At 38.5% G+C, this 14,038-nt stretch overlaps 1 protein-coding gene across 1 annotated transcript; it reads left to right on the top strand.

Annotated features, from left to right (window-relative positions):
- The first annotated feature begins 255 nt into the window (after window positions 1-255).
- On the top strand, window positions 256-3,620 carry LOC120463778 (ladderlectin). The gene is made up of 6 exons (XM_089133168.1): window positions 256-343; window positions 468-546; window positions 792-886; window positions 1,441-1,566; window positions 3,104-3,215; window positions 3,376-3,620. Exons 2-6 carry the CDS (start codon window positions 483-485, stop codon window positions 3,441-3,443), a joined length of 465 nt encoding a protein of 154 aa, XP_088989294.1. The 5' UTR covers window positions 256-343; window positions 468-482; the 3' UTR covers window positions 3,444-3,620.
- Window positions 3,621-14,038: the final 10,418 nt, after the last annotated feature.

Raw genomic sequence — 14,038 nt, 5'->3', positions numbered from 1 at the left:
AAAAAAAGAGACCAATATTTGTAATTTAACATTTTTTAAATGTTTAATGTGGGAAATATCCCTTATGACTATTATTTAACAACTATAAATATTTAAAATCTTTTACAAAATAAATATTGAGTTAATTAACATTTAAATTTCCACAGGCTTGTCGTATCTCATTCTCCAATATTTGGAATTTATTTCATGTGAACAAAAGTGTACAAATCAAACAATCACATCCTGTTTCATTCTCGTGACTTTAAGTACACATTATGTGACATTAGGTAAAGTATAAAAGCAGGGCTCATTTTTGGAACTTCACAAAAACTTCTTCTGAGATTCTAAACTTTAAAATCTAAAGGTGAGTTTTTGGAACAGAAATCTACTGAATAACATTTTTAAAGTATCTTTGTCTTTAAAATGCATTGAGAACCCAAAGTGCAGCATATGAGTATAGACATTTAACTTTACTTTTTCATTTTTAGGTTCATTTCAGGTTCATGATGGCAATGCTGAGAAGTCTAATTCTTCTTTTCGTTATCTTCTCCATAGGAAATGCAGATGGTAACCTTTACAACCTTAAACATTTAATTGTAAAACCCTTAGCTAATAGAGGATTTCGGAAATGTACAATATTCCATTTAATGTTTGCATGATTAATGAGGGATTTACAGTGTCAAAGTACACTTAATTTTGGCACATAATCACACAAACATGAACCAAGCTACATAAAATAACAAATAAATAAAATACATTCTTTGCTGTGAGTATTACAAAAGCCCTATAACATTTATTTACTGGATGCACAGTTCATTTAGTTGAAAAATGCCCCACTGGATGGACAAATTTTGGACTCCGGTGCTACAAGTTCTTCTCTCAGACGGTTAACTGGATCACAGCAGAGGTAATGTATTAGACAATGTGATTTGGACAACACTTTATTTTAGGTGTCTTTAGCCTAAATCTAACATAAATAAATAGTTTGTCACAATCTATATGTGTTGACGTAAAGCACTTTTGCTTCTATTGAGGTGGGATATGGGGAAGGTTAGGGACGGGTTTGATATGGTTAGGTTTAAGGGTGGGTTGAGGTGTAAGGGACGGGTCAACGGTGTTACACAATCTAATTACAGAAATGAATTACAGCTGAATTAATTGTATGCAGTTTTTTTTAGAAATGAATAAAAACATGTACACAATAAGTGCACTGAATCAAATTATTAATTTAAACTTATAAAGTGGGAATGGTGATTTTTATTTTTTAGTAAAACGTTCTTTTATGCAAGTAAATAAAACAGAAACCTACTGAGCAAATAATAAATCAGAGCATTGTTTGCAAATGAAATTGACATTAAATGAAAAATGAAAAAATGAAATTAAAATGGTGTTTAAAATGTCACTTATGTTTTCTGCTAAAAAGATTGGATTTTGTATTGACAAAAAAATCTGTCTCTTCAGAAAGCCTGTCAAAATCTTGGTGCGAATCTCGCATCTGTGGATAGTAAACCGACAAATGATTTCCTAATGAGTTTGTTGCCTTCTCCTTCTACATTATGTTGGATTGGTGGTCATGATGGTGTACAAGTAAGTTGAATTGTTTCTAATGAAGACAATTTAAAAAAAAAAAATTATTAGTTTTTATTTTATTTTGTCATTACAACTTAATTAGCTTCTTAAAGGGATAGTTCACTTTGAAATTATTTTTTGATATGTTTTAGCTTACTTCGAGGGCATCCAAGATGTAGGTTTTTTTGTTTCCACAGTATTTTCAATTTTGATTGAAACTGTTTTTGTCTGTCAGTCATATATAATAGAGACCTATGGGGTCCATCTTAAAGAGCATGCACAGAGAAGTCCAGTTGAAACATGATTTAATAACACATGGATGGCCTAAGACATGAAACGAGCGGTTTGTGCGAGAAAACTAACAGTATTTATGTCGTTTTTATAGTATTTATATTACCTCTGTGCCCACGTGCCCGCGCCCTCATATCACTTGGACGTGGCAGAACACTGTAATCAGTGTTCTGATTACAAGAGGTAAAAACGATATAAATACTGTTCGTTTTCTCACACAAACTGCTCGTTTCGTGTCTTAGGCCATCAATGTGTACTTACATTTATGAGTCATTAAATCATGTTTAAACTGGACTTCTCTGTGCATGCTCTTTAAGGTGGACGCCTTAGGTCTCCATTAAATATGACTGACAGACAAAAACAGTTTGACCTAAAAATATATAAAAATTTAAAATACTGTGGAAACAAAGACACCTACATCTTGGATGCCCTTGAGGTAAGCTAAAACATATCAAAAATTAATTTCAAAGTGAACTATCCCTTTAAAGGGTTAGTTCACCCAAAAATGAAAATTAAGTCATTAATTATGAAAATTGAGTCATTAATGAAGACGAACGAAGGTCTTACGGGGTTGGTACAGAACACAAATGAAGATATTTTTGATTAAATTTGAGAGCTGGATCACTGCTACATAGGCTGCCTAAGGGATCGAAACTTGACGGCCCAGAAAGTTATTGAAGAAAATGTTTAAATATTCCATATGACTGCAGTGGCTCAAATATAAGTTTATCAAGCGATGAGAATAATTTTTGTGCGGAAAAAAAAAACGACTTTATTCGACTATTCCTTTTCTTCCTTGTTGGCCTGAGACAAGAGTTCAAGAGATTTCCACGACACATGAATTGCGATCTCCTTCAACTACTTCAGTTCTCGCACATGTGTCGTGGAAATCTCTTGAAATCTCATCTCAGGCCTACAAGGAAATAATAAAGACAAATAAAGTCATTATTTTTGTTTGTTTTTTTCGCACAAAAAATATATACTCGTCGCTTGATAAACTTATATTTGAGCCACTGTGACATGGAATATTTAAATATTTTCTTCATTGACTTTCTGGGCCGTCAAGTTTCGATCCTTTTGGGTGCTTATGTAGCAGTGATCCACCTCTCAAATTTACTGTAATCAAAAATATCTGCATTTGTGTTCCGAAGATGAATGAAGGTCTTACGGGTACAGCATGGGGGTGAGTAATAATGACTTAATTTTCATTTTTGGGTGAACTATCCCTTTAAATCTGACAGTAGTGCACTTATGTATTTATTAGGAAGGACAGTGGTTGTGGAGTGATGGAACTGAGTTTACTGGCTATAACAACTGGTGCTCTGCAGAACCTAACAATGCTGGTATCGAGAACTGTTTGGAGATCAACTGGACCTGTGAGAAATCACTGTTTTTTCAATTATACTTTACAAAATTTTAATTTCATATCATACGGTAACATGAAATTACTCTTTGGATTTCACCTTAAATTTAACTTTTTTATTCTAACACGATAATGATCAGAATAACTTCCTATTTCATTTTTCCACCCCACAGCTAACCGTTGCTGGAACGATCAGCCCTGTTCAGTCACAAGGGGCTTTGTTTGTGTTGTGGATGTGTGAGACCATATGCAGCCATCCTGCGACACATGTACTTTGATTGTACTACCTTTGACTTTTTCCCATCTCATCTTTACAAAAATGTTATTCTGAAATGAAATCTCTTCAAAATTGTATTCTATTCTCAATATTTTTCTGAAACACTCTTCAAATTAATAAAAGCATTCATAAAGCAAATAATGTGCATTGTGGACAATCATATGTGTGTATATAAAAGTATATATATATTAGTATATTGCAGGTTTGAAGATAAGGTTAGTAGAATGGCATTATGTGTCATCATCAGGGAAGGGGTTAAACCAAGCTGCACACATGCTTCTTCATTGACAAACACTAGATGACATTTGTTTCAGACAATTGATTGCAAGCAAATTTGGACTTCATTCAGGGCTCTTTTTGTTTACGGTCTTGTAAAACATCCCATTAATATTTAGATGAGAAACCTCTGATAACTGAATCACAAACAATTTCAGACCATTTTCTAAACCTGTTTGACTGATTAGATCAATTGTGACTCATTTGCTGGTCTGGCATTGCTAGTTCTGATTCTAAACAGCTGATAGAAAACACAGAATTATTCTCGGGTCAGAATAAATTAATCTCCAACATCAGAGAAGGATTTATCTGTCATATTTTACTGGGGGACCACATAGTGTAGCTGTAACCGAAGTCCAGTAAAGGCAAGTTGCAGTAAGAACCCATGTGCACTTTATTAATAAAACTAAGGTGAATAAGCAAGACAATGACCAAAGTAAACTTGACTGGCACAGATATAAATATAAGCATGAATTTGACTAGACCTGACGTGAGAACACTCACTAACAGTGGGTTACATCATCAATTCACCACAAAGAACAATGGGAACAAGAGGGCTATATTTACGCATGGACTAATCACTAAACAAGGAACACCTGAGAAAAATCAATCAATGAATCAATGAAAAATCAGGACATGACAAGAACAAATGAGAATATGACACATAAGACTATAGGGAAGCACAAGACATGGTCACATGACTAGGAAACAGGAACCAAACTACAAAATAAAAGACTGGAAACATGACCATGAAACAAAACCAAAAACCAACTGTTACAGTAGGCCTGTACTGTTACAGGAAGGTTGACACGCAGGTTAAATAACGAGTGGTGGGCGCAGATCGCGGCTTTGTGATACAATAAAACAGTTGAAGCAAATGTGCCATATTGTGTCAAGGTTTCAACAATTTATTATTACAATTTTATTACAGGTTTATTACAATTCCGTAATCAGTTAAAGATAATCAATGCAAACCATCAAATGTTCTAGAACAAAGAACTTTACCCAACATATTAACTACATGAATGCTGAGCCTGGAAGACACAGCATCTTGGGCTGATCTGAATACAATACAGCGCAGAATTCTCCGTTGCATTTCCCTTATAGGCTATAGCAAGACCTCATTTCATAGGCAAGTTCCAGTGGAAATTTACTGGTAGATAACCATTTGCTTAGTTGTAAACTGCATTCAGACAAAAGGCCAGAAGGTGTTAACTCAAAGACACACCCTTCTGTGTGCAAGATATTTCTATATTCTTAAAAACCTTATTACCTTTTTTTTTTTTTTACTTCTTTGGAAGACATTATTACATGTCACCCTGAGACTTTCAAAATGATACTAAACAATCCTTAAAGATTATCACATTCACATTAAAATGATATATTCCTGTGTGTGTGTATGATCTCTGCAAGAGTGTGTGTATGTGTGTGTGTGAGTTGTTCACATATTAATTTGAAAGCAAGGTCCTTTTGTCTTCAGAGAAAACTGGTCAGATTGATTCCATCAACCAGTTCCAGTTTTCCTGTCTTACAGATCCCTTCTCAACCCCATGGGTCAGTTTCAGACACTTAAGGGGTCACAGTAAGACGTTTGTCGTAATCCTAGGTGTAATTCAACAATTGTCTTTGCAATGTTATAACATCTGTAGAAACTCAGAGGGCTTTGTTCACCTGCAGAACACCTGTTCCTCATCAGGCGTATGTAGCTTGAGTCCAGCAGGTGGATGAGGCGTTTAGCCTAGAACTTAGTTCATAGAGTCAATCTGGACCTTTTGACTAGTTCAGTTGGCATCTTGAAATGTCCACTTCACGATTGAAACACATACAGTAGCCTATGAATGACTGACAAGTTCCAATTCTAAACTGGGAGGCCATGCTAATGTAGTTATGTGCTGTTGTGAGATGTAAATGGCCTCTTGAATTGTCTTTTCACCCATCTCCCGAATCTCAGGTTATGTTCTAACAATCGTGAAGACCGGTCGACCTGGCGTCCATCCTCCAAGGAATTGCAGAATTTAACCTGACAGAAAACAAATGCAGAGAGAACCACAGTTAATTTTGATGTTTTCAACAGTTTCAAATTCAGACATACGGAATAGGTTTGCTTGCTCCATCGTCAATTGCAATTTTAATCCCATGAAACTGAGTTTCATTGACCAGGTCTGAATTATTGCTGTTGTTGCTTTAGTGTGCGACACCTAAACACAGCTCTTGCAGTCGAGCCTTCACAGTCTGCTGTGTCACAGCATTAGAGATCCCATTAGAGGTTTTCAGGTTTTAACTTCAAGTTGATTTCATTAAAAGCCAGATCTGTGGGCATGAATTAGTTCATGGTGTCATTCACACATTTGGTTAGTGCAGGTCTCTCGTTACCCTCTGATGTTTAGTTCACACCCTCCTTTGCTTGAAGTAAATTTGCTTCCTTGGTCAGTTGGCAATTACCTGTGCAACAAGTCAGGGAGTGTTTTTTTTTTTTATTTTTATTTTTTTTTACAAAGGCAAAGAAAGAATTAAAACCTCTGCCCTTTTGGCACTGGGTAGCAGGTCAATGAAATCGAATTGTAAGATTTAATGTCACACTTCTCCAATTAATCTGTTTTAATTTTCTGCATGATGGCCCTGTCATCTAACAACCAATCACCGTGATCATTGCGAGAGAAAAGCTCGTCATCCAGAATTGACGTCATCCATAGCAACGAAGACTCACTCTTAGTTTAGGAGTTGTCATTTTTCCTTATTAAAAGTAGGTCTGAAAGGCATTTTGAATAACTTTTAAGAGAAAACTCTTAGCTAAAATATTTTAGTGCGATTTAGGAGTACTCATAGTGGCAAGATAAAATTCTATTGTGAATATGGCCCTTGGTCTCTAAAGAGTTTCTGCTCATTCTCGTGTCAATATATTTGAGGGAAAAATGTGACAGATTCAATGAATTTAGATGTTAAAACTATTAAGCTATTTTCTTTTGGGCTGCTACCCTACTAGCAAATGACGCTGATAGCTGAAGTCCTTGAGTGACCAAAGTTGTGTGGTGCGGACATTGTTTATTCTGTTATAAATATGGTTCACCTGCTGTTGGGGGGAGGTGTCCGGGAGGGGAATAGTTAAGGGGGAGGGGTTAAGTGAGAGAGGGAGGAACGGTGAGCGGTGCGGAGAAGAGGGAATCTAATGTTTACATCTCGATTCTGGTCGTTCATATTGTTGTTGGGGACAGTTAAGTCACCTCCTGATACCCGTGTTTAGGTTGTACACGTTCAGGAAATAAACCTCAGCTGTTTGATGCTTGTAAACTGATCCTTGTCTCCTGTCTGTTTCTCTGGGAAAGTACACGATGGTACACTGGTGTCAGAGGTGGGATCTTGAAACCACAATTTTCTACTGGTGATTCCCAGAAAGCGATGGAGAATAAGCCGGTAAGATTGCTTCATTTATCCACCGAGAAGTTAGATCAAAGCAGGGGAGAGCCCAGGCAGGGGCAGGATGAGCGCAATAACGAGGAAGATCGAGCACATGAGGGGAAAAATGTGCTGATTACCGCGCTATCACCCAATAATCCTTTTCTGCCGCTTTTGCTGAACGAATGTGATCAAGAATATTCCCTGAAAACTATACCAGCCCCCTGCGCCCGGTTTTTGCATGTCTCGTGTTTTTTGTGAACATGACTTTATCGCGAGCACTCTGATCGCGGGAGGTCACGGACGTTCTGCTTACCAGGTACCTGAAATCAGCATAACATGACAAACAATGGAAACTCACTCTGCATGGGGCATATGTCCGACTTTATCATCTACTTCTCCCCACTGGCTTGCACAGTCTCCAGCCAGAGAACCTATACCCACCAGTTGCTCTTTTTTTAACCGGCCAATGCCCGTCACACTCATGTCTGACCGGGGGTCTAGTAAAACCCGTAGCTGTCTGAAATTGGGGCGCTATGATGGTCATTCTTCTTATGAGGCGTTCCGGAAGAAGTTTGAGATGGTGGACGGGGCTAATGGCTGGGATGAAGCTGAGAGAGTGGGCCAACTCGCAGCGGCTTTAGATGGCGATGCACAACAGGTACTGCTGGATGTCCAGTCAGGTGTATAATGTCCACACGTTGCATCAGGATTTGTCTCGCCGCTTTGGGGACACTACACCGCTGATGTCCTTGCGGCAGCCAAAAGAGCCCTTAGGTGTGTTTATGGCTGACCTGTGACGCTTAGCCCATCGCAGTTACCCAACATTCAGCGAAAGCATGAAGGATGCATTGGTTCTGGATGCGTTTGTACAAGGATTGACCCCAGATCGGTTACGGCAGCAAGTACGAATAGCTCAGCCATCTAACTTTGATGAAGCCCTTGATCAAGAGTAGGTTATAGAGGGGATCTTGGAGGTACGGCTAAGCGGAACGTTAAGCAACAATAATGTTGGCCACCCCAGGGTTTTTGCTGCATGCTCCGGGGAGCAGGCTCACTCACAAACTTCTAAGGTGAATGTGTCCCAGAGGGAGCATGTGGTTTGTTGGCGCTGTGGAAAAACAGGTCATTTGCAACAGGAAAATGCAAAATGCAACCATGGATGTGGCTGTGTCCACTTCACCGTCGGGAAATGGACGGGGGCCGGAGTAGAGGGAGGTGCTCTCGGCCCATCAAACATTTCAAAACCTCTATGTGGATTGACTGTAGATGGGGCTAGTCCAGTAGAATGCTGCCGAATAGTGACCAAAGTGGATGGATAACTGGTGCGTGCCTTGTTGGATACTGGCTCTACAATCACCATTATTCACCCTAAATTCTTGACAAGAAGGGTCCTTCAGACCAAGAAGGGTCCTCTAGTCACTGTCATGGGTGAGAAAGCAACTTTGATGGGCCGTTGTGAGGCAGAAATCTTTGTGGAAGGACACAGTACAGTTATGTGGGTTTGGGCTGCTGAGATTCCAGAATCTTGTCTCCTGGGTATCGATTTCCTGCACCAGGCAAATGCAGTTTTGAACTTGAAGGCAGCGACCCTAATGCTAGCTGGAAAATGTTCGGTTCCAATTCATTTTAATTCTATTTGGCCGGGTCCTCAGTTGCGCTATGTGGGACGTCTGAATCCCAGCTCACAAGCCCAGGGGGTCCCAGGTCCAAACTCTGCCAGTTTGTCACCAATATTATGGTCTGCAGAGATTCCATTGTCTGGCTCTGCGGTCGAGCTTTCCACCGTTCCACCACCAGCCGTCTCTGATAGTGGGAAGTTTTGCTGTCAAGTTTTGCTGTTTGATGCTCGTAAACTGATCCTCGCCTCCTGTCTGTTTCTCTGGGAAAGTACATGACATTACAGTTGTTATCTCAGTGAGGGGTTTAGATGCATTTGAGCTTTGGTTCCTTGCAGAGCGCTGGTTTGTGTCATCAGAGTGTGGTTGTCTGTGTTTTTTTAAATAGGGTGGTGGTCTGCCTCAGCCCAACGACCAGCACTTTTCCTCTGCATGGACTGTTTTGTGACAGGAATTACAGAAACTGCTCAGTTTGTCACCGTGTAGCTTTCTGAATTCTCCTGGAAATGGGGGATTTTCGTGACATTCTGACACAGCTAGCTGACCCATAGTCTTCTTCCTCGTCAAATTTTCTGTCGCTGTACATACTAGTAAATGCTGCCAGGCTAAATCCGGCCTCTAGTTCTTAAACGCCAGAGGAGAACTGGAGAGGATAACTTTTTTTTTTCCATTGGGTCACCTGATTGTGTTTTGGACACCATTAGGTCACTTGATAGAGTTTTTCGGTTCCTTGCCACTGTTGCTTTGGCTTGCTCACTTGGGGACATTCAAATTAATTAACCAATCAGTAATACCATTGATCAGCTCTACCAAATGTGGATGTTTTTCCACTAAGAAACGATTATTGTTATTATGTTTTGATTGACACTGTGAATCTGCTTCTATATTGTGAAAAGTGCTATATACTTGACTTGACTTACAATTGCAGATATCTCTAATTATCATTCTGACTAGTCAAATTATAATTCTGACTAGTCAAAATACAATTGTAACCATCTAAAGTATATTTATGGATAGTCAAACAACCATAGTTTAATGTGCCAATTTCACCTGCTCTGTGATGTGTTCACTTAAATGCCCACTAGGAGGAGATGTTGTATTAGCCTATGTGGAGAATGACTGCGTGACCACTTTTTTTATTTTATCAAAGCCACTTGAAAGGCAAGCCGGCTGCGAGAGTCTAATGTTGCTGTACGCAAGGAAGGAGACAAAGGGCCTTTTTTCTTTTTCTTTTTAATGGATGTCATTGGAAGATATGCTTCACTACGCTGAATAAACTTCATATGCACTTTCTTTTATTCTTGTGGACTTACAATGGCTGATGTGTGCCCGTGTCCATGGGTGCTTCTCAATCAGTTCCCTAGTTCAATCATCAGGGCTCTGATCAGAGAGTCGGGCATTTTAACCGCTGCTTTAATAGCATAATCATTCTAGGGCACTGAAACATTCGGTCCCTAAAAAGTCCTATAATAATGTTGTAATAACTTGTTTAGGGATTGTTACATGTAGCCTAGTCAAATTTACATCTGGAAATCTAGAATATCCAAGTACACCTTTCTAAAGGAGGATTTGTTTGAGTTTTTCTTAAATCTGGTAAATTTATCCATTCTAAGACAAAATAAAATTGGCTATTTAAATGAGATAGATTGAAGAAAAACAAAGAAAAGAACAGGCGATGCATGTGTTTTAAAAATGGTCTACGTCTTTAAGGGTTAATGACATTCAGTTTCATTTTCAATGACAACAACATATTCTGATGACACCACTGATTTATATATTGACTCATTCTACTGTATATAGATCAGTGGATGACACTAATTGTTATTTTTTCAACATATTTTTGTACCACACTATTATGAGTGGCTTGATGCAGTGCAGGAGCAGCAGATAAGTTATTAAAAATTGCTGTCTGCTTTTCCATTGTAAAAATAATAAATAACATTTAATTAACATTTTAACAACATTTAATAAAGCATTTAATTAAACATTAATTGAGATGCATACAGAGTGCTTTCCACACACTGAAGTGCAGCACCAGAAAAATAGGCTACCATTGATAAAAGAGAGGGGTGTACAAAATCAGCAACATAACACATCTTTCAAACCAAACATATTCAGTATAGAGTGCCAAAGTTATGACGTCACTTTGTAGGACAACACAGAAGTTAGCGGTGCATGGGTTCCCTTGTTCGAAAAGCTATGCATTTTCCCCATAGACTTTTGTAAAATTGCAAAAAAAATAAGATCTGGCACCCATGGTAGTAAGTCGAATCCGAGGTACCACAAGAGAAATTGAAGATGAAGATCTGAGAGCACGTGAAGGAGTGTAAAAATGGAGAAGTTGTGTAAGCTAATGGGGTACAAGATTGTGCCTTATAAGTAGCAAGATCTTGAATTCAACTCTATACTTTACTGGAAGCCATGCAATTGCTGAAGAACTGCAAGAGTAACATTTAGTTTTATGTGAAAATCGTTCAGTGAACTACATCTCCCGGGAAGCGAAACAACGAGCAAGATCCGCTGCTCGTGTGTGTGCAGTCTGGTACAAAACACTCAGGCAGGCATGACGGCTTAACGTTACGATTACAATGTAAGACTATAGAAACAATGACAGACATTAGCCTCAGTTAAGTTAGCTTCATTCATTGAGAGAAAATGTGCACCTTTGGGGTTTGTAGTCTTTGTAATTACGTATTTTCACAGTCTCAACGGTTTTACATCAAACTGCGACTTTCTTTACTTTAAAATGTATCTTTTAAATTGACAAACATCATATGTGTAATTCAGGGCACAATTCAAATGAGATCAAAATATTTGTTGTCTCTCACCATTGACTACCATACAATATTTTTCCGAAATAAGGTCCCATGGTGGTTGACCGGAAGGGGAGGGACTTAGGCTCTCTATTGAGATATGGCTCCTGACCCTCAGAGTCCCGTGTTCTCAAATGTGCTTCCAGGCTTTGGCGCATCTGTAACATTATGGCAACCTGTAACCCGTGTTTTTCCAACCTTATACCTGTGAAAGTGCACTGGAACGGCAGTCAAATCTGTGACTTCCCACCCGTGAACTCGTACTTGATCGATGTTCTGAGTTCCAGTTATGAGTTACCCAGTTATGAGTTATCCAGTTACCCAGTTAGTAGTTCTGACGTCACATAGCCAGCGAACCTATACAAAACTACAATAACAGCCCCTACGGATGCAGTGTTTCTGCTGGCGGTACACGGTGAGAATACACTTCAGGACAATATAACAAGTTTTCAGTCCATTGAGTGCAAGGATAAATTAATACCAAATACATTTTCAAATATACAAATAAAGTAAAATAAAAGGTATAACATTTATCCTGCCTCATGCGCTATTTTTCTTCCTCAGTTTCCCACAAATAAACAAGGAGTAAGCACATTTGGCGTTAGAAAATATTACAAATGCGCATGAGCCCCATAAGGTTCGTCATGTTTCGGATCAAGCAAACAACATGCTTTGCAAATATTTAAAACATTCAAATATTGTCTTTAAATGTTGATTCACGTTTACAGTGTGTTCTTATGTTCCCTAATTATTTAGGTATGGGTTTCCTGTTCATGTGTATAATACAGTGAGGAAAATAAGTATTTGAACACCCTGCTATTTTGTAAGTTGTCCCACTGAGAAATCATGGAGGGGTCTGAAATTGTCGTCGTAGGTGCATGTCCACTGTGAGAGACATAATCAAAAAATAAATAAATCCAGAAATCACAACGTATGATTTTTTAAAACTATTTATTTGTTTGATACAGCTGCAAATAGTATTTGAACACCTGTTTATCAGCTAGAACTCTGAGGCCCCATCCACACTACTGCGTTTTCGTTTAAAAACGGAGAATTAAAACGAATACGATCTCCGTCCACACCAGCGTTTTGTCTGCGTATTAGAATTGATCTCCGTCCACATTAAAACGACTGAAAACGCAGATCACGTGACCATTCACCAACACTGGGCATGCGCGCGCCGGTGTAAACAGTGGTTGGCGAATCAGGGAAGGACACGTCATGACCAGTGTTGTGCAAGTTACTTCCAAACTGTAATACATTAGGTATTACTTGTTACTGTTATTTAAAAGTAATTCATTACCTTACAATATTACTGTCTCAGATTTGTAATGCGTTACATTACTCATGTATTACTTTTGAGTTACTTTTACCAAAATAACTAAGTAGAACTTAACTTTTGGGCTGTAACGATATGCAATATGAAACCGAAATCGCCATTCGCCACACGACTTAGATCCACGAACCTACAGAATCGCGACACACCTCTTCCAACTCCCAGCATTATTCTCCTTACCGTCCAGATCCAAAGCTGCCTTATCTTTAAATTAGGCTATTAGTATTATTTGAATTTAACATTTGAAGTTAACCACAAAACTAGTTGAGGATAAATTATTGAAAATTGGGGAAGTCCAGCATTATGGACATGACATTTGCAGTCAAAACTTGAAATAAAAATTCTCAGAAAATACATGTATTGAAACGTATATAGGCTACTTCCTTAAAGGACTCCAGACATTAGACAAATATCAGTCTATGTTTTATTTTTAATATTAGGGAAAAGACACACATTCATGCGTGAAAAAAAATAGGAGGCAAATATATATTTTTTGTAATTCTGTTAATTACACTGTGCAAATCGGATGAGGAAGGGTTGGCTCTCCAGTCTCCATAGAACTTAAAATATTCATTTTATTTTAGTTTTCGTGTTCGCATTTATGAGGAAAAAACAATGATACAGACGCGACCGCTCTGAACCGGCACTAAAAGACTGCTTTAAAACTTTCACATAGTCTGTTGCCTTTAAGAAGTAAAAACAGACAATACACTGTAATACAACTGTAATACAAGCCTCACTGAACATGTAACGAGTAAAATATTACTGAAAATTGATTAGTAATGCCTTACACTACTGCGTTACAGCAAAAACGAATATGTTACAGTAATGTATTACTTTTGTAATGCGTTACTCCCAACACTGGTCATGACTGATGACACCCAATCATAGAGCCGAGCGTAAGCCTCTGCGTCATCGTTTGTAAACTCCTCCGTTTTGTCTCGTCCACACTAAAACGCCCTCCGGAGTTTCAAAACGCAAAACGCAGCTGCAGCGTTTCTAAACTTCTCCGTTTTAGGTCTTCGTTTTTCCCGTTTTAGTGTGGACGGGAGGTGCAAACGTAGCAAAAGGTCTCCGTTTTTAAACGAAAACGCAGTAGTGTGGACGGGGCCTGACACTCAA

This window comes from Pimephales promelas, chromosome 7, assembly GCF_988280905.1.
Source record: "Pimephales promelas chromosome 7, fPimPro1.hap1.1, whole genome shotgun sequence".
NCBI classification, from domain to species: domain Eukaryota; kingdom Metazoa; phylum Chordata; class Actinopteri; order Cypriniformes; family Leuciscidae; genus Pimephales; species Pimephales promelas.
Note: the sequence above shows the minus strand (reverse complement) of the source record. Positions and strands in the feature narration are given on the sequence as shown.